The 23,641-nt window shown below is 46.0% G+C and overlaps 1 protein-coding gene across 2 annotated transcripts in view; it reads right to left on the bottom strand.

Moving 5' to 3' along the window:
* Nucleotides 1–579: 579 nt before the first annotated feature.
* LOC139555302 (low density lipoprotein receptor adapter protein 1-A-like) overlaps nt 580–23,641 on the bottom strand; it is a 41,950-nt gene continuing 18,888 nt past the window's right edge. The window contains exons 4-10 of one of the 2 annotated variants that reach the window (XM_071368997.1): nt 23,340–23,454; nt 14,345–14,417; nt 14,101–14,196; nt 13,427–13,572; nt 13,068–13,102; nt 12,236–12,267; nt 2,181–2,374 (exon numbers count right to left, since the gene is read on the bottom strand). In XM_071368997.1, the coding sequence (XP_071225098.1) occupies nt 2,328–2,374; nt 12,236–12,267; nt 13,068–13,102; nt 13,427–13,572; nt 14,101–14,196; nt 14,345–14,417; nt 23,340–23,454 (544 nt within the window). In that variant the 3' untranslated portion in view covers nt 2,181–2,327. Of the gene's footprint in view, nt 2,375–12,235; nt 12,268–13,067; nt 13,103–13,426; nt 13,573–14,100; nt 14,197–14,344; nt 14,418–23,339; nt 23,455–23,641 lie in introns of both variants that reach the window. The other variant, XM_071368996.1, reaches the window with a different exon arrangement.

The following is a 23,641-nucleotide window of genomic DNA, read 5'->3' as shown; positions in this document are numbered from 1 at the left end:
GAAAAGGTTTATTAACCAGTAACTTGCCTCAAAAGGACATTTTTTCCCCCCTCCGACTTTTTACAGATTTTAAATGATATTTTCTTGCTCTTTCGCACACAGGAGATTGTACAAAAATCTTTATAAAGATTAATACCGTAGATGCTGACCACCCACACCTTGACCTTAACACACTCGTGGGTGGGTGGCATTTTGTGGATTTTGCTGGTGTCTGTAAGGTGTGCAACACACACCCACCCACAAAGTATGGAGTGCACATTACTGGCATTTTCTCAGCTGCACAGTTCCCGTAGGTAAAAATTGTAAGGACTTTGTATCAGGTCAGCTGGCTTCATCTGCAGGATTTCATTTTCAGTTATCTAATTTCCAGTGGGCATGCATTACATCACACTAGTGTTGTCAGTTCAGCGCTGGAGAGGAGGGAGGAGAGAAGAGAGGAGAGGAGAGGAGGAAGCCACTAAGGACTATTGAGATGTAACCAATGGTGGAATGTGGTACAGTGCTGCCACCTGCTGGTGAAAAAAGATAATCTGCACTGTCAGTGTGTGTCATGCAACAGGAAACATCCTTTCCTAGAAGTAGACCAAATAACTGTTTAATTTCATATACATAACAAAAAACAATGATATTCAAAGTTCTGCTGGTATACAGTATTACATGGCGTATTGGACATAAGGGTAGAGATAGCCAACAGAACAGGGTGAAACTTGTCGGAAAGGAATTTACTACAAAACATCTCTTTTCCTAGTAGGCAGGAACAAAACAGAACAAGTTGGAAAGATATTCAGGAAGTACCTCTTTTTCAAAACGTGCTTTCTCCTGTTTCATGGCAACTGAACCAGTCTCTAGTATGTAAAGAATACATGCCCAATACAACTACAGAAAGTAAGGATGTATCGTCTTGCTTGGTCTTTATGGTACCGAGTGTGTTTATGTTCAATACTATATATATATAATACATATTTACTGTGACAGATGAAGACTAGTTTAACTCCAAATCTCAAAACTGGGTGGCTCGAACCCTGAATGCTGATTGGCTGACAGCCGTGGTATATCAGACTGTATACCACCGGTATGACAAAACATGTATTTTTACTACTCTAATTACATTGGTAACCCGTTTATAATACTAATAAGGCACCTTAGGGGTTTTGTGGTATATTGGCCAATATACCATGGCTAAGGGCTGTGTCCAGGCACTCCGCGTCACATCGTGCCTAAGAACAGCCCTTAGCCCGTGTTATATTGGGCATATACTACACTGGCCTTATAGCTTAAATATAAATCTGACATCTCATGATGTATGATTATAACCAACACAAAATACATACACATAGAAAAATAATACTGATTACGGTCCAAATAGTACTACTGTCTACTACTGTAGTAGACTAAAGAACAAAGTAAACATAACAATCTAGGCTGACACACTGAGTGGTATATTTTAGCAATAAGGCCAGAGGGGGTGTGGTATATGGCCAATATACCACGGCTAAGGGCTGTTCTTACCCACGATGCAATTTGGAGTGCCTGTATACAGCCCTTAGCCGTGGTATATTGGCCATATAACACAAAACCCCGAGGTGCCTTATTGCTATTATAAACTGGTTACCAATGTAATTAGAGCACTAAAAATACATGTTTTGTCATACCCATGGTATACAGTCTGATATACCATGGCTGTCAGCCAATCAGCATTCAGGGCTTGAAGCACCCAGTTTATAAAAATATATAAAGTACCAAGTCAAATCCCTAGCGTCTACCCATAATCCCTAGCGTCTACCCATAATCCCTAGCGTCTACCCATAATCCCTAGCGTCTACCCATAATCCCTAGCGTCTACCCATAACCCCTAGCGTCTACCCATAGACTCTTCCTGGCGACCCCATGTATATCTACAATATGATAGAACCTCAACCAAAGCTCTCAACCTATGCAGTCCTTTCAGATCTATAAGGGGGAGGGAGTCAACTAGGAAATAAGGACAGAGGCAAGGGATCGGTTTGGAATGGAACCAAAGTCCTCTTCTACGGCCCAATCCCAAATCGACCCCTAGACCCTGTGTCCTGTGCACTTGTGGAGATCTGAGAGGACTTGACAGGTGGACACAATATATTATAGTTCCAGCATAGGGCCTAGCGGTTGATTTGGGATTAGGCCAAAGACTAAAAAGGCTGTGCCTCTTGGTCGCCCTCTGGTGGTCGATCAGAAGCCAAAGAAGTTGTCCCCATTGGTGGTATTCTTGTTTGATGCATTCTTATTGGTCATGTTCTTGTTGGGTGTGTTCCCATTGGCCCAGTCAGGTTCTATCAGCCAATCCTGGGGGGTCACCCCAATGTCCAAGACCTGGGGGTTAGTACGGGATACCGCCAGTCTGGAGGGGGGAGAGATGGGAAGGGATAAGGGAGGCGAGAAGGGTTATCGATTGGAGCGAGGGATGGGGAGAGGGGGGTGGAGAGCGAGAGAAGAGAAGAGAGGGGTGGGGAGAGGGGGGAAGAGAGAGAGAGAGAATAGAGGGGGCTGGGGAGAGGGGGGAAGAGAGAGAGAGAGAGAGAGAATAGAAGAGGGGGTGGGGAGATAGAAATGGAAAGAATCTGAGGTGGGGTTAGAGAGGGAGAAAACATTTATTGGAGAACTACATCATTAAGAGGCAACGTGTGAAGAAAACACACATTTAGGGATGGATTGCAGATGATTCAACACCCCATGACTTTGATATCAATTGATTTGACATCATTAGCTTATGTTATTAGCATTTCGCTATGATTTTTGTCATCTTGTTGGTTATTCAGTGTTATTTACAACAATAACACATTATTTAGCGGGTATTTAGATAGAAAGGATAGGACTATGTGTATTCAGTCTGCCGTCATGTCAGTCTTTTGTCTGTGTGTGTCAGTCAACGCAACAATGTAACAGGGTTTTGGGGGGACTTCAGAAACAACAACACAAAGCTAGAACCTCCCTACTGAAAGGGAGAGGACACGCCGTAGTCTGTTAGTCTCCCTGAACTAAGGGTTAATGTCCAGTAGTTTGATCCCTACTAAAGGGAGAGGACACACCGTAGTCTGTTAGTCTCCCTGAACTAAGGGTTAATGTCCAGTAGTTTGATCCCTACTGAAAGGGAGAGGACACACCGTAGTCTGTTAGTCTCCCTGAACTAAGGGTTAATGTCCAGTAGTTTGATCCCTACTAAAGGGAGAGGACACACCGTAGTCTGTTAGTCTCCCCTGAACTAAGGGTTAATGTCCAGTAGTTTGATCCCTACTGAAAGGGAGAGGACACACCGTAGTCTGTTAGTCTCCCCTGAACTAAGGGTTAATGTCCAGTAGTTTGATCCCTACTGAAAGGGAGAGGACACACCGTAGTCTGTTAGTCTCCCCTGAACTAAGGGTTTATGTCCAGTAGTTTGATCCCTACTAAAGGGAGAGGACACACCGTAGTCTGTTAGTCTCCCTGAACTAAGGGTTAATGTCCAGTAGTTTGATCCCTACTGAAAGGGAGAGGACACACCGTAGTCTGTTAGTCTCCCTGAACTAAGGGTTAATGTCCAGTAGTTTGATCCCTACTGAAAGGGAGAGGACACACCGTAGTCTGTTAGTATCCCTGAACTAAGGGTTAATGTCCAGTAGTTTGATCCCTACTGAAAGGGAGAGGACACACCGTAGTCTGTTAGTCTCCCTGAACTAAGGGTTCATGTCCAGTAGTTTGATCCCTACTGAAAGGGAGAGGACACACCGTAGTCTGTTAGTCTCCCCTGAACTAAGGGTTAATGTCCAGTAGTTTGATCCCTACTAAAGGGAGAGGACACACCGTAGTCTGTTAGTCTCCCCTGAACTAAGGGTTAATGTCCAGTAGTTTGATCCCTACTGAAAGGGAGAGGACACACCGTAGTCTGTTAGTCTCCCCTGAACTAAGGGTTAATGTCCAGTAGTTTGATCCCTACTGAAAGGGAGAGGACACACCGTAGTCTGTTAGTCTCCCCTGAACTAAGGGTTAATGTCCAGTAGTTTGATCCCTACTGAAAGGGAGAGGACACACCGTAGTCTGTTAGTCTCCCTGAACTAAGGGTTAATGTCCAGTAGTTTGATCCCTACTAAAGGGAGAGGACACACCGTAGTCTGTTAGTCTCCCCTGAACTAAGGGTTAATGTCCAGTAGTTTGATCCCTATTAAAGGGAGAGGACACACCGTAGTCTGTTAGTCTCCCTGAACTAAGGGTTAATGTCCAGTAGTTTGATCCCTACTGAAAGGGAGAGGACACGCCGTAGTCTGTTAGTCTCCCTGAACTAAGGGTTAATGTCCAGTAGTTTGATCCCTACTAAAGGGAGAGGACACACCGTAGTCTGTTAGTCTCCCTGAACTAAGGGTTAATGTCCAGTAGTTTGATCCCTACTGAAAGGGAGAGGACACACCGTAGTCTGTTAGTCTCCCCTGAACTAAGGGTTAATGTCCAGTAGTTTGATCCCTACTGAAAGGGAGAGGACACACCGTAGTCTGTTAGTCTCCCCTGAACTAAGGGTTAATGTCCAGTAGTTTGATCCCTACTGAAAGGGAGAGGACACACCGTAGTCTGTTAGTCTCCCCTGAACTAAGGGTCAATGTCCAGTAGTGTGAACCCTACTGAAAGGGAGAGGACACACCGTAGTCTGTTAGTCTCCCCTGAACTAAGGGTTAATGTCCAGTAGTTTGATCCCTACTAAAGGGAGAGGACACACCGTAGTCTGTTAGTATCCCTGAACTAAGGGTTAATGTCCAGTAGTTTGATCCCTACTGAAAGGGAGAGGACACACCGTAGCCTGTTAGTCTCCCCTGAACTAAGGAGAGGACACATTGTAGTCTGTTAGTCTCCCCTGAACTAAGGAGAGGACACGCCGTAGTCTGTTAGTCTCCCTGAACTAAGGAGAGGACACACCGTAGTCTGTTAGTCTCCCCTGAACTAAGGGTTAATGTCCAGTAGTTTGATCCCTACTAAAGGGAGAGGACACAACGTAGTCTGTTAGTCTCCCTGAACTAAGGGTTAATGTCCAGTAGTTTGATCCCTACTGAAAGGGAGAGGACACACCGTAGTCTGTTAGTCTCCCTGAACTAAGGAGAGGACACGCCGTAGTCTGTTAGTCTCCCTGAACTAAGGAGAGGACACACCGTAGTCTGTTAGTCTCCCTGAACTAAGGAGAGGACACACCGTAGTCTGTTAGTCTCCCTGAACTAAGGAGAGGACACGCCGTAGTTTGTTAGTCTCCCTGAACTAAGGAGAGGACACACCGTAGTCTGTTAGTCTCCCTGAACTAAGGAGAGGACACGCCGTAGTTTGTTAGTCTCCCTGAACTAAGGAGAGGACACGCCGTAGTCTGTTAGTCTCCCTGAACTAAGGAGAGGACACGCCGTAGTCTGTTAGTCTCCCTGAACTAAGGAGAGGACACACAGTAGTCTGTTAGTCTCCCTGAACTAAGGAGAGGACACAACGTAGTCTGTTAGTCTCCCTGAACTAAGGAGAGGACACGCCGTAGTCTGTTAGTCTCCCTGAACTAAGGAGAGGACACGCCGTAGTCTGTTAGTCTCCCTGAACTAAGGAGAGGACACGCCGTAGTCTGTTAGTCTCCCTGAACTAAGGAAAGGACACACCGTAGTCTGTTAGTCTCCCTGAACTAAGGAGAGGACACACCGTAGTCTGTTAGTCTCCCTGAACTAAGGAGAGGACACGCCGTAGTCTGTTAGTCTCCCTGAACTAAGGAGAGGACACACCGTAGTCTGTTAGTCTCCCCTGAACTAAGGGTTAATGTCCAGTAGTTTGATCCCTACTGAAAGGGAGAGGACACGCCGTAGTCTGTTAGTCTCCCCTGAACTAAGGGTTAATGTCCAGTAGTTTGATCCCTACTGAAAGGGAGAGGACACGCCGTAGTCTGTTAGTCTCCCTGAACTAAGGGTTAAAGTCCAGTAGTTTGATCCCTACTGAAAGGGAGAGGACACACCGTAGTCTGTTAGTCTCCCCTGAACTAAGGGTTAATGTCCAGTAGTTTGATCCCTACTGAAAGGGAGAGGACACACCGTAGTCTGTTAGTCCCCCTGAACTAAGGAGAGGACACGCCGTAGTCTGTTAGTCTCCCTGAACTAAGGAGAGGACACGCCGTAGTCTGTTAGTCTCCCTGAACTAAGGAGAGGACACACCGTAGTCTGTTAGTCTCCCTGAACTAAGGAGAGGACACACCGTAGTCTGTTAGTCTCCCCTGAACTAAGGGTTAATGTCCAGTAGTTTGATCCCTACTGAAAGGGAGAGGACAGACCGTAGTCTGTTAGTCTCCCTGAACTAAGGGTTAATGTCCAGTAGTTTGATCCCTACTGAAAGGGAGAGGACACACCGTAGTCTGTTAGTCTCCCTGAACTAAGGGTTAATGTCCAGTAGTTTGATCCCTACTGAAAGGGAGAGGACACACCGTAGTCTGTTAGTCTCCCTGAACTAAGGAGAGGACACAACGTAGTCTGTTAGTCTCCCTGAACTAAGGAGAGGACACACCGTAGTCTGTTAGTCTCCCTGAACTAAGGAGAGGACACACAGTAGTCTGTTAGTCTCCCTGAACTAAGGAGAGGACACGCCGTAGTCTGTTAGTCTCCCTGAACTAAGGAGAGGACACACCGTAGTCTGTTAGTCTCCCTGAACTAAGGAGAGGACACACCGTAGTCTGTTAGTCTCCCTGAACTAAGGAGAGGACACGCCGTAGTCTGTTAGTCTCCCTGAACTAAGGGTTAATGTCCAGTAGTTTGATCCCTACTGAAAGGGAGAGGACACACCGTAGTCTGTTAGTCTCCCCTGAACTAAGGGTTAATGTCCAGTAGTTTGATCCCTACTGAAAGGGAGAGGACACGCCGTAGTCTGTTAGTCTCCCTGAACTAAGGGTTAATGTCCAGTAGTTTGATCCCTACTGAAAGGGAGAGGACACACCGTAGTCTGTTAGTCTCCCCTGAACTAAGGGTTAATGTCCAGTAGTTTGATCCCTACTGAAAGGGAGAGGACACGCCGTAGTCTGTTAGTCTCCCTGAACTAAGGGTTAATGTCCAGTAGTTTGATCCCTACTGAAAGGGAGAGGACACACCGTAGTCTGTTAGTCTCCCTGAACTAAGGGTTAATGTCCAGTAGTTTGATCCCTACTGAAAGGGAGAGGACACACCGTAGTCTGTTAGTCTCCCTGAACTAAGGGTTAATGTCCAGTAGTTTGATCCCTACTGAAAGGGAGAGGACACACCGTAGTCTGTTAGTCTCCCTGAACTAAGGAGAGAACACACCGTAGTCTGTTAGTCTCCCTGAACTAAGGAGAGGACACGCCGTAGTCTGTTAGTCTCCCTGAACTAAGGAGAGGACACGCCGTAGTCTGTTCGTCTCCCTGAACTAAGGAGAGGACACACCGTAGTCTGTTAGTCTCCCTGAACTAAGGGTTAATGTCCAGTAGTTTGATCCCTACTGAAAGGGAGAGGACACACCGTAGTCTGTTAGTCTCCCTGAACTAAGGAGAGGACACACCGTAGTCTGTTAGTCTCCCTGAACTAAGGGTTAATGTCCAGTAGTTTGATCCCTACTGAAAGGGAGAGGACACACCGTAGTCTGTTAGTCTCCCTGAACTAAGGAGAGGACACACCGTAGTCTGTTAGTCTCCCTGAACTAAGGGTTAATGTCCAGTAGTTTGATCCCTACTGAAAGGGAGAGGACACACCGTAGTCTGTTAGTCTCCCTGAACTAAGGAGAGGACACACCGTAGTCTGTTAGTCTCCCTGAACTAAGGGTTAATGTCCAGTAGTTTGATCCCTACTGAAAGGGAGAGGACACACCGTAGTCTGTTAGTCTCCCTGAACTAAGGGTTAATGTCCAGTAGTTTGATCCCTACTGAAAGGGAGAGGACACACCGTAGTCTGTTAGTCTCCCTGAACTAAGGGTTAATGTCCAGTAGTTTGATCCCTACTGAAAGGGAGAGGACACACCGTAGTCTGTTAGTCTCCCCTGAACTAAGGGTTAATGTCCAGTAGTTTGATCCCTACTGAAAGGGAGAGGACACACCGTAGTCTGTTAGTCTCCCCTGAACTAAGGAGAGGACACACCGTAGTCTGTTAGTCTCCCCTGAACTAAGGAGAGGACACGCCGTAGTCTGTTAGTCTCCCTGAACTAAGGAGAGGACACACCGTAGTCTGTTAGTCTCCCCTGAACTAAGGGTTAATGTCCAGTAGTTTGATCCCTACTAAAGGGAGAGGACACAATGTAGTCTGTTAGTCTCCCTGAACTAAGGGTTAATGTCCAGTAGTTTGATCCCTACTGAAAGGGAGAGGACACACCGTAGTCTGTTAGTCTCCCTGAACTAAGGAGAGGACACGCCGTAGTCTGTTAGTCTCCCTGAACTAAGGGTTAATGTCCAGTAGTTTGATCCCTACTGAAAGGGAGAGGACACACCGTAGTCTGTTAGTCTCCCTGAACTAAGGAGAGGACACGCCGTAGTCTGTTAGTCTCCCTGAACTAAGGAGAGGACACACCGTAGTCTGTTAGTCTCCCTGAACTAAGGAGAGGACACACCGTAGTCTGTTAGTCTCCCTGAACTAAGGAGAGGACACGCCGTAGTCTGTTAGTCTCCCTGAACTAAGGCGAGGACACGCCGTAGTCTGTTAGTCTCCCTGAACTAAGGAGAGGACACACAGTAGTCTGTTAGTCTCCCTGAACTAAGGAGAGGACACGCCGTAGTCTGTTAGTCTCCCTGAACTAAGGAGAGGACACGCCGTAGTCTGTTAGTCTCCCTGAACTAAGGAGAGGACACGCCGTAGTCTGTTAGTCTCCCTGAACTAAGGAGAGGACACACCGTAGTCTGTTAGTCTCCCTGAACTAAGGATAGGACACACCGTAGTCTGTTAGTCTCCCTGAACTAAGGAGAGGACACGCCGTAGTCTGTTAGTCTCCCTGAACTAAGGAGAGGACACACCGTAGTCTGTTAGTCTCCCCTGAACTAAGGGTTAATGTCCAGTAGTTTGATCCCTACTGAAAGGGAGAGGACAGACCGTAGTCTGTTAGTCTCCCTGAACTAAGGGTTAATGTCCAGTAGTTTGATCCCTACTGAAAGGGAGAGGACACGCCGTAATCTGTTAGTCTCCCCTGAACTAAGGGTTAATGTCCAGTAGTTTGATCCCTACTGAAAGGGAGAGGACACACCGTAGTCTGTTAGTCTCCCTGAACTAAGGGTTAATGTCCAGTAGTTTGATCCCTACTGAAAGGGAGAGGACACACCGTAGTCTGTTAGTCTCCCTGAACTAAGGGTTAATGTCCAGTAGTTTGATCCCTACTGAAAGGGAGAGGACACGCCGTAGTCTGTTAGTCTCCCCTGAACTAAGGGTTTATGTCCAGTAGTTTGATCCCTACTGAAAGGGAGAGGACACACCGTAGTCTGTTAGTCTCCCTGAACTAAGGGTTAATGTCCAGTAGTTTGATCCCTACTGAAAGGGAGAGGACACACCGTAGTCTGTTAGTCTCCCTGAACTAAGGGTTAATGTCCAGTAGTTTGATCCCTACTGAAAGGGAGAGGACACACCGTAGTCTGTTAGTCTCCCCTGAACTAAGGGTTAATGTCCAGTAGTTTGATCCCTACTGAAAGGGAGAGGACACACCGTAGTCTGTTAGTCTCCCTGAACTAAGGGTTAATGTCCAGTAGTTTGATCCCTACTGAAAGGGAGAGGACACACCGTAGTCTGTTAGTCTCCCTGAACTAAGGGTTAATGTCCAGTAGTTTGATCCCTACTGAAAGGGAGAGGACACGCCGTAGTCTGTTAGTCTCCCAGAACTAAGGGTTAATGTCCAGTAGTTTGAACCCAGGAAGGACAGTATGTATAAACCCACAGGGCTGTGTGAATTAATCATAATTACAACGCTGATCCATTCTGGGTTAGAATGAGCTGTCTGTCTGTCTGTCTGTCTGTCTGTCTGTCTGTCTGTCTGTCTGTCTGTCTGTCTGTCTGTCTGTCTGTCTGTCTGTCTGTCTGTCTGTCTCTGTACAGTATGTCTGTCTGTCTGTACAGTCTGTCTGTCTGTCTGTCTGTCTGTCTGTCTGTCTGTCTGTCTGTCTGTCTGTCTGTCTGTCTGTCTCTGTACAGTATCTGTCTGTACAGTCTGTCTGTCTGTCTGTCTGTCTGTCTGTCTGTCTGTCTGTCTGTCTGTCTGTCTGTCTGTCTGTCTGTCTGTCTGTAGTCAACTGAGGTATTCTAAGCCCCTCTAACCCTGACCTGCTCCAGTCTGTCTGTCTGTCTGTCTGTAGTAAACTGAGGTATTCTAAGCCCCTCTAACCCTGACCTGCTCCAGTCTGTCTGTCTGTCTGTAGTAAACTGAGGTATTCTAAGCCCCTCTAACCCTGACCTGCTCCAGTCTGTCTGTCTGTCTGTCTGTAGTAAACTGAGGTATTCTAAGCCCCTCTAACCCTGACCTGCTCCAGTCTGTCTGTCTGTCTGTCTGTCTGTCTGTAGTAAACTGAGGTATTCTAAGCCCCTCTAACCCTGACCTGCTCCAGTCTGTCTGTCTGTCTGTCTGTAGTAAACTGAGGTATTCTAAGCCCCTCTAACCCTGACCTGCTCCAGTCTGTCTGTCTGTCTGTAGTAAACTGAGGTATTCTAAGCCCCTCTAACCCTGACCTGCTCCAGTCTGTCTGTCTGTCTGTCTGTAGTAAACTGTGGTATTCTAAGCCCCTCTAACCCTGACCTGCTCCAGTCTGTCTGTCTGTCTGTAGTAAACTGTGGTATTCTAAGCCCCTCTAACCCTGACCTGCTCCAGTCTGTCTGTCTGTCTGTCTATAGTAAACTGAGGTATTCTAAGCCCCTCTAACCCTGACCTGCTCCAGTCTGTCTGTCTGTCTGTCTGTCTGTAGTAAACTGTGGTATTCTAAGCCCCTCTAACCCTGACCTGCTCCAGTCTGTCTGTCTGTCTGTCTGTCTGTAGTAAACTGTGGTATTCTAAGCCCCTCTAACCCTGACCTGCTCCAGTCTGTCTGTCTGTCTGTCTGTAGTAAACTGAGGTATTCTAAGCCCATCTAACCCTGACCTGCTCCAGTCTGTCTGTAGTAAACTGTGGTATTCTAAGCCCCTCTAACCCTGACCTGCTCCAGTCTGTCTGTCTGTCTGTCTGTAGTAAACTGTGGTATTCTAAGCCCCTCTAACCCTGACCTGCTCCAGTCTGTCTGTCTGTCTGTCTGTAGTAAACTGTGGTATTCTAAGCCCCTCTAACCCTGACCTGCTCCAGTCTGTCTGTCTGTCTGTCTGTCTGTAGTAAACTGAGGTATTCTAAGCCCCTCTAACCCTGACCTGCTCCAGTCTGTCTGTCTGTCTGTAGTAAACTGAGGTATTCTAAGCCCCTCTAACCCTGACCTGCTCCAGTCTGTCTGTCTGTCTGTCTGTAGTAAACTGTGGTATTCTAAGCCCCTCTAACCCTGACCTGCTCCAGTCTGTCTGTCTGTCTGTAGTAAACTGTGGTATTCTAAGCCCCTCTAACCCTGACCTGCTCCAGTCTGTCTGTCTGTCTGTCTGTCTGTCTGTCTGTCTGTCTGTCTGTAGTAAACTGTGGTATTCTAAGCCCCTCTAACCCTGACCTGCTCCAGTCTGTCTGTCTGTCTGTCTGTAGTAAACTGTGGTATTCTAAGCCCCTCTAACCCTGACCTGCTCCAGTCTGTCTGTCTGTCTGTCTGTAGTAAACTGTGGTATTCTAAGCCCCTCTAACCCTGACCTGCTCCAGTCTGTCTGTCTGTCTGTCTGTAGTAAACTGAGGTATTCTAAGCCCCTCTAACCCTGACCTGCTCCAGTCTGTCTGTCTGTCTGTCTGTAGTAAACTGAGGTATTCTAAGCCCCTCTAACCCTGACCTGCTCCAGTCTGTCTGTCTGTCTGTCTGTAGTAAACTGAGGTATTCCAAGCCCCTCTAACCCTGACCTGCTCCACCATGGTGGACCAACTGGAAGTCAACTGATGCAGTACAACAGTGGGGTCCTGTACATGAATATACATGGAGCAAATGTGCTTGAACTGTCAGTGCTATTGTGTACACATGAGATATTGGGTCTGATAGGAGTTGAGACACACAGGAAGTTACTAAACATCAACACAGTCACAAAACATGAATGGAGGGGTCATAACATACACAAAGGCTGTTACTGTAGCACAAGGACTGTTTATGGTTGGGTCAGTAGACTGGATTATGATTGTGTTGGTTAGGTTAGGCTAGGAGCACTGTTACCTGGAGACGACTCATAGTTATCCAGCCTGGGGCTGGAGAGACAACAAACAGGGCAGGATTAAGGAGGGGAGGTGGAGCTTCTCTCTCTCTCTCTCTCTCTCTCACTCATTCACTCCATTTTATGTCTGTTTTTTTACTCTCAAGGTTGGACTCAATTCAGAATTTTGGAATCGACTCCCATTCAACTCATTAGTTGAAATTCAAAATTGGCCACATCCCACAGGATGTAGAATTTGAGTGACAGGAAGTAGAATTGAATTCAGTGCAATTTAAAGAACTTTCACTCAGTCATAGAACATGAGTTTCATTGAATCTGACCGGTCACACTTTCTCTGGAAACAATGTTCATATATTAATTTCATATATTATTTTAGCTTCGAATAGTTTCCACCAACCATTTAATTTGTTTCTCTTCTTTATTGACCAACATGTAAATGATTCATGAAATAACTTAGAATATTTGTATATAACAATATTTTTCATGTATATTTGTATAGTCTACACCCAATATAGAATAGAAGAGGCATTGGAATGTAATTGAATTCAATTACATTTCCTTTCATTCAAATTGTAATTTCAATGATGTATCCTGTTTACTACTTCAATTCAAGACTCTCTACCTCTCTGACCATTTCTCTATTCTAACCTGTAAGTCTGTGGCTCATTCCCTAGATGGAGCTATAGAGCCACATTCTCCAAAAGTTGCAATCAAGTTCAGGGAAATCTGATCTGAGCAAATCAATGAGCTGATTTCTGTGGTCAAGCAGCAACAAGAAGATCCAGACTAGTGGCCGCTTATCGACAACAGATACATTTAGGACGAGTGTCTTACCTAGAAAAAGCTTCATCCAAGTCTTCCTCAATTTCCTGCAAGAAAGAGAGAAAGGAGAGAGAGAGCGAGAGTGCAAAAGAGGAAAGAGAGAGGAGGAGAGAGAGAGAGCGAGAGTGCAAAAGAGGAAAGAGAGAAAGGAGAGAGAGAGAGCGAGAGTGCAAAAGAGGAAAGAGAGAAAGGAGAGAGAGAGAGCGAGAGTGCAAAAAAGGAAAGAGAGAAAGGAGGAGAGAGAGAGAGCGAGAGTGCAAAAGAGGAAAGAGAGAAAGGGAAAGAAGGATTTATTTTTGTAGCCAAAATATTTCCTCCCATTACAATTCTAAGTGTAGAGAGAAACGGTTGATGGATAATTTGAGACGTACCCAGACAGTGTTGTTGTCGTCATTGTGCTCGGGAGCAGTGTGGTTGTCCACCTTGAACTCCTCGTTGCCATTGGTTTCCAGAACCGCGGCAACATGAGTCAGTTCCTCCAGGTCCAGTAGGTTACCAGTGGCAACATCCACGGAGACTAATCAGACAGTAATGTGTGAGTATTTCCAGTTTGATGCCAACTGCTTACAGAAAGTCAGGCCTAAATGCCATGGATCCAATCAAGACCACAGTAAGAAAACACAAGGGAACAAACGCAATCAACAGAGAAGAACAGAGTAAGTAACGGAAGGGAGATGCTATCAGAAAGACATGTATTCTGATAACATTATACTATAAACAAGGTATTTTGTGTCTGCATCAGATAAAGACAGTGTCTCTGTGGCTGGCAGCCCAATTCAGGCAGCCCAATTCAGGCAGCCCAATTCTGATACGTCTTCCACTAATTGGTCTTTTGACCAATTTCATCAAATTTTTTCATAATCAGATCTTTTTTCAGAACTGATCCGATTGGTCAAAATACCAAAATGGGGAGGAAAGATCTGTGTAAATGCAGCCTGTGTCTCTCGCTGTGTGTGTGTGTGTGTCCTCGTGTGTGTGTGTGTGTCCTCGTGTGTGTGTGTGTCCTCGTGTGTGTGTGTGTCCTCGTGTGTGCGTATCACCTTACTTCCTCCTTTGAGACTAGGCAGGTTGTTTGATCTTTCTGACTGGGAGCTGCTGGTTGCTTCTCCAGCTGAGTTGGACTTCACTCTCTTCTCTTCCTCTACAAGACAGATTTTAAAAAAAATATAATAATAACAATACCGTCTACACACCCAGAAATACAAAAACAAAATTGACCTTTTGACTTGTGTAAATGTGTGTGTGCACATCTCCAGGGTTGTGTGTAATTGGGTTTAAATAGCACCTACCTTCCTTAGCAACCTGCCACAACTCAAATGCCACTCTAAAGGCCTGTGCTACAGTCAGAGTCACTGCCTGGGCCTAGGGGGGAGAAAAATACCATTCACAACGCTGTTATAATGCTATAAGCCCTAAATTATACAACATTAACTTCCATTAGCAATCAAAAGGACACTTGGCTAGGTCTTAGGGGAGAGGGGGACCATGCATAGGCTGTTATAATGCTACATAAACATGTATTAAAGGAATAATGCACTTTGTCTCTTCTTCATTAGTCCACTGTCCATAGAGTCCCAACTTTCAAAAAGATAATTGTATCTTGCCACATCATGACGTGTTATTCCCATTAGCAATTAAAAACACACTGAACAAAAAATATAAACACAACATGTAAAGTGTTGGTCCCATGTTTCATGAGCTGAAATAAAAGATCCCAGAAATGTTCCATACGCACAAAAACGCTTATTTCCCTCAAATGTTGTGCACAAATGTGTTTATATCCTTGTTAGTGAGCATTTCTCCTTTGCCAAGATAATCCATCCACCTGACAGGTGTGGCATATCTGACAGGTGTGGCATATCAAGAAGCGGATTAAACAGCATGATCATTACACAGGTGCACCTTGTGCTGGGGACAATAGAAGGCCACTAAAATGTGCAGCGTTGTCACAATACAATGCTACATACAGTGCCTTGGGAAAGTATTCAGACCCCTTTGTTAGGTCGCAGGCCTATTCTAAAATGGATTCTACACACAATACCCCATAATGACAAAGCAAATACAGGTTTTTAGAATTTTTCCCAAATAATAATATCACATTTACATAATTATTCAGACCCTTCACTCAGGACTTTGTTGAAGCACCTTTGGCAGTAATTACAGCCTCAGGTCTTCTTGGGTATGACGCTACAAGCTTGGCAAACCTGTATTTGGGGAGTTACTCCCATTCTTCTTTGCAGATCCTCTCAAGCTCTGTCAGGTTGGATGGGGAGCGTTGTTTCACAGCTATTTTCAGTTCTCTACAGAGATGCTCCTTCTGATTCAAGTCCGGGTTCTGGCTGGGCCACAAGAACAATCAGAGACTTGTCCCGAACCCACAAACGCGTTGTATGGCTGTGTGCTTAGGGTTGTGGTCCTGTTGGAAGGTGAACATTTACCCAAGTCTGAGGTCATGAGCACTCTGGAGCAGGTTTTCATTAAGGATCTCTGTACTCCGTTCATCTTTTTAAAATGTATTCCCCCCCATCTTTGCCTCGATCCTGACTAGTCTCCCAGTCCCTGAAAAACCTTCCCACAGCATAGTGCTGCCACCACCATGCTTCACCGTAGGAGTGGTGCCAGGTTTCCTACAGACGTGACGCTTGGCATTCAGGCCAAAGAGTTCAATCTTGGTTTCATCAGACCAGAGAATCTTGTTTCTCATGATCTGGGTCTTTCAGGTGCCTTCTGGCAAACTCCAAGCGGGCTGTCATGTGCCTTTTACTGAGGAGTGGCTTCCTTCTGGCCACTCTACAATAAAGGCCTGATTGGTGGAGTTCTGCAGAGATTGTTGTCCTTCTGGAAGGTGCAGAGTGACCATAGGATTATTGGTCACCTCCCTGACCAAGGACGTACTGCCCTGATTGCTCAGTTTGACTGGGCTGCCAGCTCTAGGAAGATTCTCGGTGGTTCCAAACTTCTTCCATTTAAGAATGATGGAGGCCACTGTGTTCTTGGGGACCTTCAATGCTTCAGGTATTTTTTGGTGCCCTTCCCCAGATCTGTGCCTCGACACAATCCTGGCTCAGAACTCCACAGACAATTCCTTCATGGATTGTTTTTTGCTCTGACATGCACTGTCAACTGTGGGACCTTATATAGACAGGTGTGTGCCTTTTCCAAATCATGTCCAATCAATTGAATTTACCCCAGGTGGACTCCAATCAAGTTATAGAAACATCTCATGGATGATCAACGGAAACAGGAAGCACCTGAGCTCCATTTGAGTCTCATAGCAAAGAGGCTGAATACTTATGTAAATAAGGTATTCTGTTTTTATTTCACTTTTAATTTGCAAAGATTTCTAAAACCTCTTTTTGCTTTGTCATTATGGGGTATTGTGCGTAGATTGATGCAAAACATGTTTTATTTAATCAATTTTAGAATAAGCCTGTAAAGTAACAAAAACGTGGAAAAAGTCAAGGGGTCTGAATGCTTTCCAAAGGCACTGCATGTCTCAAGTTGAGGGAGCGTGCAATTGGCATGCTGACTACAGGAATGTCCACCAGAGCTGTTGGCAGAGAATTTAATGTTAATTTCTCTACCATAAGCCGCCTCCAACATCGTTTTAGAGAATTTGGCAGTACATTCAATCGGCCTGACAACTGCAGATCATGTGGGTGAGCGGTTTGCTGATGTCAACGTTGTGAACAGAAAGCCCCATGGTGGCGGTGGGGTTATGGGATGGGCAGGCATAAGCAATATTGTGCTGCTATTTGTATTGACTTGGCCAAAGCTTTTGTTACAGTAGACCATTCCATTCTCATGGGCCGGCTATGGAGTATTGGTGTCTCTGAGGGGTCTTTAGGCTGGTTTGCTAACTACCTCTCTCAAAGAGTGCAGTGTATAAAGTCAGAAAATCTGCTGTCTCAGCTACTGCCTGTCACCAAGGGAGTACCCCAAGGCTTGACCATTTTTTAAGATATCTGTAACCAACAGATGCATATCTGTTTTCCCAGTCATGTGAAATCCATAGATAGGGGACTAATTTATTTATTTCAATTGACTGAATTCCTCAAATAAACTGTAACTCAGTAAAATCGTTGAAATTGTTGCGTTTAGATTTTTGTATGAATCCATTTACAAATGAGTAGACTGTAGAGCAGTGGTATTCATTATCGTGGTCACGACCCCTAGTGGGGTCACGGAGGAATTGTCGTGGGGTCGCCAAATCAAAAATACCTTTTGTAAATGGTTATTTGTTGACGTGAAAATCAAAAACTCATTACATTAAGGTTGTGTCATTAGATCAAATCAAATTTGATTAAATCACATGCTTCGTAAAACAACAGGTGTGGATTAACAGTGAAATGCTTACTGACGGGCCCTTGCCAACAACAGTGAAATGCTTACTGACTGGCCCTTGCCAACAATGTAGAGAGAAAGAAAATTGAAAAATAAGAGTAAAACACGTAATAATAATAAATATACAACGAGTAATGATAACAAGGTACATTCATTACGTATTCACACCCCTTCCCTTTTTCTACATCTTGTTGTGTTACAGCCTACACACCACGTCAAAGTTGAACTATGTTTTTCTACATCTTGTTGTGTTACAGCCTACACACCACGTCAAAGTAGAACTATGTTTTTCTACATCTTGTTGTGTTACAGCCTACACACCACGTCAAAGTTGAACTATGTTTTTCTACATCTTGTTGTGTTACAGCCTACACACCACGTCAAAGTTGAACTATGTTTTTCTACATCTTGTTGTGTTACAGCCTACACACCACGTCAAAGTTGAACTATGTTTTTCTACATCTTGTTGTGTTACAGCCTACACACCACGTCAAAGTTGAACTATGTTTTACTACATTTTTACAAATTAATTAAAAATGAAAAGCTGAAATGTCTTGAGTCAATAAGTATTCAACCGCTTTGTTATGGCAACGCCTAAATAAATTCAGGAGTAAAAATGTGCTTAACAAGTCACATAATAAGTTGCATGGACTCACTCGGTGTGCAATAATAGTGTTTAACATGATTTTTTGAATGACTATCTCACCCAACATACAGATAACAGATAACGTCACATAGGTCCATGAAGGTTCGGATAGCTTTTTTCCCATTATTAAATAAAATTATTTTGTATTTACTTGGGTTATCTTTGTGTAATATTGAAATTTGTTTGATGATCTGAAACATTTAAATGTGACAAATGTGCAAAAAAATAAGAAATCAGGAAGGGGGCAAATACTTTTTCACAGCACTGAATATATATATATATATATATATATATGTGGGATAGGATACAGACAATAACATCGATGAAAGCTACAATCTGCAGTATTAAAGCTGATCTACACCTGTTGATGGAATTTATATGTTTAAATGAATGATTAGATTATTCCACCCTGAAACCATATAATTGTATGAAATTGATTAGAATCATAGAATTATTATTAATGATGTGTGTAGTTTTAGTCCGTAAAATTATATAATCTGTACAATATGTCTCTATAGTATCTTAAACACAGACTGTCTGAGCAAGATTCGGTGCCGACCTTGGCTAGGGGCCACTGAGAGATTAGGGAGAGGACAGGGAGTGCTTCTCACGGTCCCTAATCTTTGTCGGCTAGGTATTGATACAGTGTGTGCGTAGAATACCTACTGTTCGTGTGTATGCATGTGCGTAGAATACCTACTGTTTGTGTGTGAATGTAAGTGCGTAAGGAGCCAGTATAAAATGATCGGTTTTGTACAACGAACTAGCGCACCCGTGAATAAACATTTTGACTATCATAGCTGGGGCCTCCGTCTGTTTCAGTCAACCAGTATCTTACACATTCTGGGTGGCAGACCGAGTAGTTTAATTGAATTGGGTTTATGAACATGGAGAACATAATTCTCGTGACAGTTAGGCTTTAGGGTAGGGGTTAAGGGGAGGCTTTAGGGTAGGGGTTAAGGGTAGGGTTTAGGGTAGGGGTTAAGGGGAGGCTTTAGGGTAGGGGTTAAGGGGAGGCTTTAGGGTGGGGGTTAAGGGGAGGCTTTAGGGTGGGGGTTAAGGGGAGGCTTTAGGGTAGGGGTTAAGGGGAGGGTTTAGGGTAGGGGTTAAGGGGAGGCTTTAGGGTAGGGGTTAAGGGTAGGGTTTAGGGTAGGGGGTAAGGGGAGGCTTTAGGGTAGGGGTTAAGGGGAGGCTTTAGGGTAGGGGTTAAGGGGAGGCTTTAGGGTGTGGGTTAAGGGGAGGCTTTAGGGTAGGGGTTAAGGGGAGGGTTTAGGGTAGGGGTTAAGGGGAGGCTTTAGGGTAGGGGTTAAGGGGAGGCTTTAGGGTAGGGGTTAAGGGGAGGCTTTAGGGTAGGGGTTAAGGGGAGGGGTTAAGGGGAGGCTTTAGGGTAGGGGTTAAGGGGAGGCTTTAGGGTAGGGGTTAAGGGGAGGGTTTAGGGTAGGGGTTAAGGGGAGGGTTTAGGGTGGGTTAGGGTTAAGGGGAGGCTTTAGGGTAGGGGTTAAGGGGGGGCTTTAGGGTAGGGGTTAAGGGGAGGGTTTAGGGTAGGGGTTAAGGGTAGGCTTTAGGGTAGGGGTTAAGGGGAGGGTTTAGGGTAGGGGTTAAGGGGAGGGTTTAGGGTAGGGGTTAAGGTTAAGGTTAGGGTCTAGAGTAGGGGTTGAGATTAGGGTTTAGGGTAGGGTTTAAGTGACAACCCCTAAAAACAAACAATAAAATAGTCGGCCACTAGGAGCGCCGCCTCTGGAGGAGCATCTTCTGGTTTGCTTACGGCCCTATACAGCCCGTTGAGTGTGGTCTTAGTGCATCGGATTGTGGTGGTCAATAGAATGATATGATTTTTTTGTTTGTTTTGTTAAACTCTCTTGGTAAATATTATGGTCAACAGGTTATCATTAGATTCTAACTCAGGAGAGCAAAACCTCCAGACTTCCTTAATATTAGGGCCGGCAGGTAGCCTAGTGGTTAGAGGCGGCAGGTAGCCTAGTGGTTAGAGGGGGCAGGTAGCCTAGTGGTTAGAGGGGGCAGGTAGCCTAGTGGTTAGAGGCGGCAGGTAGCCTAGTGGTTAGAGGAGGCAGGTAGCCTAGTGGTTAGAGGCGGCAGGTAGCCTAGTGGTTAGAGGCGGCAGGTAGCCTAGTGGTTAGAGGCGGCAGGTAGCCTAGTGGTTAGAGGAGGCAGGTAGCCTAGTGGTTAGAGGCGGCAGGTAGCCTAGTGGTTAGAGGCGGCAGGTAGCCTAGTGGTTAGAGGCGGCAGGTAGCCTAGTGGTTAGAGGCGGCAGGTAGCCTAGTGGTTAGAGGCGGCAGGTAGCCTAGTGGTTAGAGGAGGCAGGTAGCCTAGTGGTTAGAGGAGGCAGGTAGCCTAGTGGTTAGAGGCGGCAGGTAGCCTAGTGGTTAGAGGAGGCAGGTAGCCTAGTGGTTAGAGGAGGCAGGTAGCCTAGTGGTTAGAGGAGGCAGGTAGCCTAGTGGTTAGAGGAGGCAGGTAGCCTAGTGGTTAGAGGAGGCAGGTAGCCTAGTGGTAAGAGGCGGCAGGTAGCCTAGTGGTTAGAGGCGGCAGGTAGCCTAGTGGTTAGAGGCGGCAGGTAGCCTAGTGGTTAGAGGCGGCAGGTAGCCTAGTGGTTAGAGGCGGCAGGTAGCCTAGTGGTTAGAGGCGGCAGGTAGCCTAGTGGTTAGAGGCGGCAGGTAGCCTAGTGGTTAGAGGCGGCAGGTAGCCTAGTGGTTAGAGGCGGCAGGTAGCCTAGTGGTTAGAGGCGGCAGGTAGCCTAGTGGTTAGAGGCGGCAGGTAGCCTAGTGGTTAGAGGCGGCAGGTAGCCTAGTGGTTAGAGGCGGCAGGTAGCCTAGTGGTTAGAGGAGGCAGGTAGCCTAGTGGTTAGAGGAGGCAGGTAGCCTAGTGGTTAGAGGAGGCAGGTAGCCTAGTGGTTAGAGGAGGCAGGTAGCCTAGTGGTTAGAGAAGGCAGGTAGCCTAGTGGTTAGAGGTGGTAGGTAGCCTAGTGGTTAGAGGCGGCAGGTAGCCTAGTGGTTAGAGGTGGTAGGTAGCCTAGTGGTTAGAGGTGGCAGGTAGCCTAGTGGTTAGAGGCGGCAGGTAGCCTAGTGGTTAGAGGCGGCAGGTAGCCTAGTGGTTAGAGGAGGCAGGTAGCCTAGTGGTTAGAGGCGGCAGGTAGCCTAGTGGTTAGAGGCGGCCTAGTGGTTAGAGCGTTGGACCAGTAACCGAAAGGTTGCTAGATCAAATCCCCGAGCTGACAAGGTAAAAATCTGTCGTTCTGTGCCTGAACAAGGCAGTTATTGTTCACCTAATACCTTTTTTGCACTATTGGTTCGAGCCTGTAAGTAAGCATTTCACCTGTTGTATTCGGCGCGCGTGACAAATAAACTTTTGACTCAATGTTCTCCGACAGACACGTGAATCAAACTATACTTCTGAACAACACCAAAACCATCCCTCAATGTTCTCCGACAGACACGTGACACATTTTTGAGACTATATCGACAGTGGACTAATGAAGAAAATACCTACAGGTAGTTTTGAGTGGATTATTCCTTTAACAGTCGAAGCCACTGTCATTAAAAGCTAACCTTGGGGCCAAAGAGAGAACGTTTTTAAAAACTACTTTATCGAACCATACATTGACACAGAGGTGTAAAACATCACCGGCATCGTTAACTTTCAATGACCTTGTCAACCTTGATTGCCTGTAACAAAATATTTTCTCTCAGTCAGTAGCAAAGCATATAAATACTCCACTGTGGATACATTCACACAGTTGGGAGAGCTACAGTGTTGGCAGACTGTCAAAGGTCATTAGTATCCAATCTCTCTCCTGCAGAGAGAGGGGGGGGGGGGGAGTATTGGGTTATACGAGAGACGGCAGGGTGAATTGGGAGAGAAGATGAGGAGTCCTCCAGATTGACAACAGGAAGTTGAAGGGGGGACGAGGAGTGAAACCTAATGTTTTGTCCTGGGGGAGACAGAACAAGAGAAGGTAACAGTCAGATGTAGGGATTGGGGGAGACAGAACGAGAGAAGGTAACAGTCAGATGTAGGGATTGGGGGAGACAGAACGAGAGAAGGTAACAGTCAGATGTAGGGATTGGGGGGGACAGAACGAGAGAAGGTAACAGTCAGATGTAGGGATTGGGGGAGACAGAACGAGAGAAGGTAACAGTCAGATGTAGGGATTGGGGGGGACAGAACGAGAGAAGGTAACAGATTGGGGGGGACAGAACGAGAGAAGGTAACAGATTGGGGGGGACAGAACGAGAGAAGGTAACAGATTGGGGGGAGACAGAACGAGAGAAGGTAACAGATTGGGGGGAGACAGAACGAGAGAAGGTAACAGATTGGGGGGAGACAGAACGAGAGAAGGTAACAGATTGGGGGGAGACAGAACGAGAGAAGGTAACAGATTGGGGGGAGACAGAACGAGAGAAGGTAACAGATTGGGGGGGACAGAACGAGAGAAGGTAACAGATTGGGGGGAGACAGAACGAGAGAAGGTAACAGATTGGGGGGAGACAGAACGAGAGAAGGTAACAGATTGAGGGAGACAGAACGAGAGAAGGTAACAGATTGGGGGAGACAGAACGAGAGAAGGTAACAGATTGGGGGGGGGACGGTTATCTCGGAAGCAAACGCGTAACATGTTCTAAGGCAGGCTTTTGTTCCAGCCCTGCTGTGATACACTCAGGTGCTCAAGGTCCTGCTGAGCGGCGGATTTGTACAGTCAGCTGTGCTTAGAGCAGGGCTGGAACAAAAACCTTGCCCACCTGTAGTTGGATGCATTTCTGTGTCTAACCTCCACCCCTTCTGAAAGACAGCTGGATAGTTAACTCCAGATAGACGTTCTCTAGACTAAGCAGATCTCATCCAGTCCTTTCAGATTATAGGGGTTGTTGTGTACCAGTTCAGATCCCATCCAGTCCTTTCAGATTATAGGGGTTGATGTGTACCAGTTCAGATCCCATCCAGTCCTTTCAGATTATAGGGGTTGTTGTGTATCAGTTCAGATCCCATCCAGTCCTTTCAGATTATAGGGGTTGATGTGTACCAGTTCAGATCCCATCCAGTCCTTTCAGATTATAGGGGTTGATGTGTATCAGTTCAGATCCCATCCAGTCCTTTCAGATTATAGGGGTTGATGTGTATCAGTTCAGATCCCATCCAGTCCTTTCAGATTATAGGGGTTGATGTGTATCAGTTCAGATCCCATCCAGTCCTTTCAGATTATAGGGGTTGTTGTGTACCAGTTCAGATCCCATCCAGTCCTTTCAGATTATGGGGGTTGATGTGTACCAGTTCAGACTCACCACTTTCCTCTTGGGGCAGAGGTAGGCGTGGCACTCCAGTGTTCCGTTGAGGGTGTTCTGGGAGATGTAGGCAAACACCTTGTCGTGCAGCTTGTCCGCCGTGCAGTAGGATATCCTGCATGACACAGGGCAAAGGTGAAAGGTCAGAGGGCATTATAAAGTCAGAGGTTACAGTTATGGTTCAAATGGCAAGTATCCTCTGTGACAAACCAGGACGCCATAAAAGCTTGGTCAACGTGTGGGAACAAACGTTCCGGCAGAGTGTGTGTGTATATACAGTGGGGAGAACAAGTATTTGATAC

Source organism: Salvelinus alpinus, chromosome 26, assembly GCF_045679555.1.
Source record: "Salvelinus alpinus chromosome 26, SLU_Salpinus.1, whole genome shotgun sequence".
In the NCBI taxonomy this organism is placed as follows: domain Eukaryota; kingdom Metazoa; phylum Chordata; class Actinopteri; order Salmoniformes; family Salmonidae; genus Salvelinus; species Salvelinus alpinus.
The sequence above is the reverse complement of the archived record's forward strand: the minus strand, read 5'-3'. Positions and strand labels throughout refer to the sequence as shown.